This window comes from Elephantulus edwardii, unplaced genomic scaffold, assembly GCF_000299155.1.
Source record: "Elephantulus edwardii isolate Elephantulus edwardi_28Jun2011 unplaced genomic scaffold, EleEdw1.0 scaffold00082, whole genome shotgun sequence".
Lineage (NCBI taxonomy): Eukaryota > Metazoa > Chordata > Mammalia > Macroscelidea > Macroscelididae > Elephantulus > Elephantulus edwardii.
The window spans coordinates 6529291-6531762 of NW_006399832.1; the positions used below are offsets into that span (position 1 = coordinate 6529291).

The window sequence follows — 2472 nt, forward strand, 5'->3', positions numbered from 1 at the left end:
CAGGTTCTTCCTCCCCTGCACTGTTTCTCCACCCTTCCAAGCATGATGTCCTTCTCCAAGGATTGGTCCCTCCTGGCCACATGCCCAAAGTTGTGAGATGGAGCTTCAAAATCCTAGCCTCTAGGGAGAAATTTTATTTCACTGTCTCCAAGACATCTATTTGTTTTCTTGGCAGTCTGCAATATGCTCAAGACTTCTCCAGCACCACAATTCAAAGTCATCAGTAACTCTTGTGTCATTACCCAGCTCTCTGGCGCATAGTAATCCACAATGGAGGAAGAATGTGGCAATTGCCACCTGGCCAGATCATTCCTTGAAGAAACTTGATAATGTGTATCTCCTGATAAGGCGACCAGACAACTGGATCCTGATAAGGCTCTGGGCCTGATCACAAAAGCCCACACCCAAGTTAGTTGACAGAACCCCCCACCCCAAATTCTAAGCAAATTACCATCTCCCTTAGTCCTCCCTAAAAGCCTGTATAAGAAGAAATTCTTTCTCTGTCCAAGGGCCCTTTTGACCTCTGCAGGATCACTTGGCTTCCCTCTCAGACCGCGCTTCTTTATCTTTTTCTATCTAACACACATACTTTGAAGATTCTTCTCCAGCACCTCAACTCAAAGGCATTGATTCTTCATCTATCATCCTTAGTTGCTAATTAAATGAGTTTGAAACCAAAAGTGATTTTTTTTTTCCTGTTGAGAAGCGCAAAAAAGGCAGAGGATACTAAAATTAAGTTGCTGGGAGTGTTTTATGATTGACAAGTAAAGAGACGGAGGAGGAGACAACTTCGTTATGAATTCGATAACTTTATACAGGGAACTCTAGTGCAATCCCCAATCCCTAAGTCACACAGTTCAAGCCTCCCAGCTGCTCTGCGAGGGGGAAGGATGGATAATATCCCCAATGATTAACTGCCTCTGAAAATCCCCCAGAGGGTCAGCTATGGGTTTGTTCCAACTTGATGATACACAACAATACTACCATCATGCAGGTATACTAGTTTCTTTGGAGTTGTACTGCTACCCCAAAGGTGGTGTTGTCTTCCCGGAGGTTCCAGTCAACCAGCAACTCCGCGGAAGGAAGATGGGCCACCTCTTCCTGCGTGATTTATAACCTGAAAACCCGCTGGATGTCGGGTTTTTGTTGTTTTAAGATGTTAATATAATTTTAAAAAAAGAAAATATGTCTTGTTTTGTTAGGAAATTGTTACCCCCAAACCAGCAACCGTTTTGAATTCTGAGGCTTCGCTTTGAACAGACATATGTTTCCAGGACCGCAGAGCCTGGTTGAGAACACGGTGCGTAAGTGAGCTGGAGCTGAAGCTCTGCGCGTGCGCACAGCTCCCAGCCTTTCCGGCTCCGCCAGGGACGCGCGCGCGCGCAGGGGGCGGTCCCGGGAGACTCCTCGGTGGTCGGAGTCTCTGGTCGGGTCAGGTATCCTCGTCACTTGAGCCTGTCAGCCAACCCTTCAGCGCCTGCGCGAGCTGCGGCTTCAGTCACGATGACAGCGATCGCTGGGAGCCCTGGTAAGCGCTCGTGCGCAGGGCCCTGAAGGGCGGAGCGCTGGGCTCGTAACCTCGCCCTTTCCCTGCTGCCTGTCCTCAAGTGGGGCCGCTTACGGAGACCACTCCGCGGTCACCCACAGGACGACTCTCATGTCGGGACCTGGAAGCCAAGGGCCTTCAGCGGCTGGAGGTGGACTCGAGTCCTCTTGTTCCGCGCACTCTCACTACCTGGTTTCCTGGGGTGGGCGCTAGGGGGGCAAATCATTTGGGAAAGTAAAGAATGATTGGAACATTGCCTTCAAGTCTTGGCTGGCATAAATGGAAGGTGCCACTACGTTGTTGTGGTTGTGTGCCGTTGAGTCCAAACCGACCCATAGCTGACGCTCCAGAGGGTTTTCAGAGGCAGTTCGTCAGACGGGACGAGATTGCCCCTCCTTCTCCCGCGGAGCAACTGGTGATCTCGAGGCAGGAACCTTTGGGTTTGCAGCGCAAATGTGGTAATAAATGTCAATCTGTTGTTTGACCCTCAGCCTTGGCACTGTTTTAAGACAATCCAGGGATCTTATATGTGGTGCACCTAGTGAAAGGTCAGATGTTGGAATTCACCAACTACTCCAGGAGATAAACACGGGCCACTCCTCCCATAAGGGTTTATAGTTTGGCACTCAGTGGAAGGTCACTGTGACTTAATGGCAGTGAGTTTGGATTTTTAGATACAATTCTACTTAAAAGACTACAGTATCTTAAACATAAGTAGTCATTAGCCTTTGGAGAGGCATTCTTTTTTACCCTTCTAAATTTTTGCCGCTTGGCACCAGTAGCCAGGAAATCAAAAAACGTATTGCGATGGGAAAGTCTGCGGTTAGGGACCTCTCCAAAATACTCAAGAGCAACAGTGTCTCTCTGGAGACAGGTCCGCCTGATACAGGCCATGGTTTTTGCAATCACTTGTTATGCATCAGAGA

General features: G+C 48.7%; 1 protein-coding gene across 1 annotated transcript in view; it reads left to right on the plus strand.

Moving 5' to 3' along the window:
* Window positions 1-1503: 1503 nt before the first annotated feature.
* The window catches only part of FAM151B (family with sequence similarity 151, member B), a 57597-nt gene continuing 56628 nt past the window's right edge, over window positions 1504-2472 (plus strand). Inside the window, exon 1 of the mRNA XM_006889887.1 lies at window positions 1504-1528. Coding sequence (XP_006889949.1) covers window positions 1504-1528 — 25 coding nt within the window. The remainder of the gene's footprint in view (window positions 1529-2472) is intronic.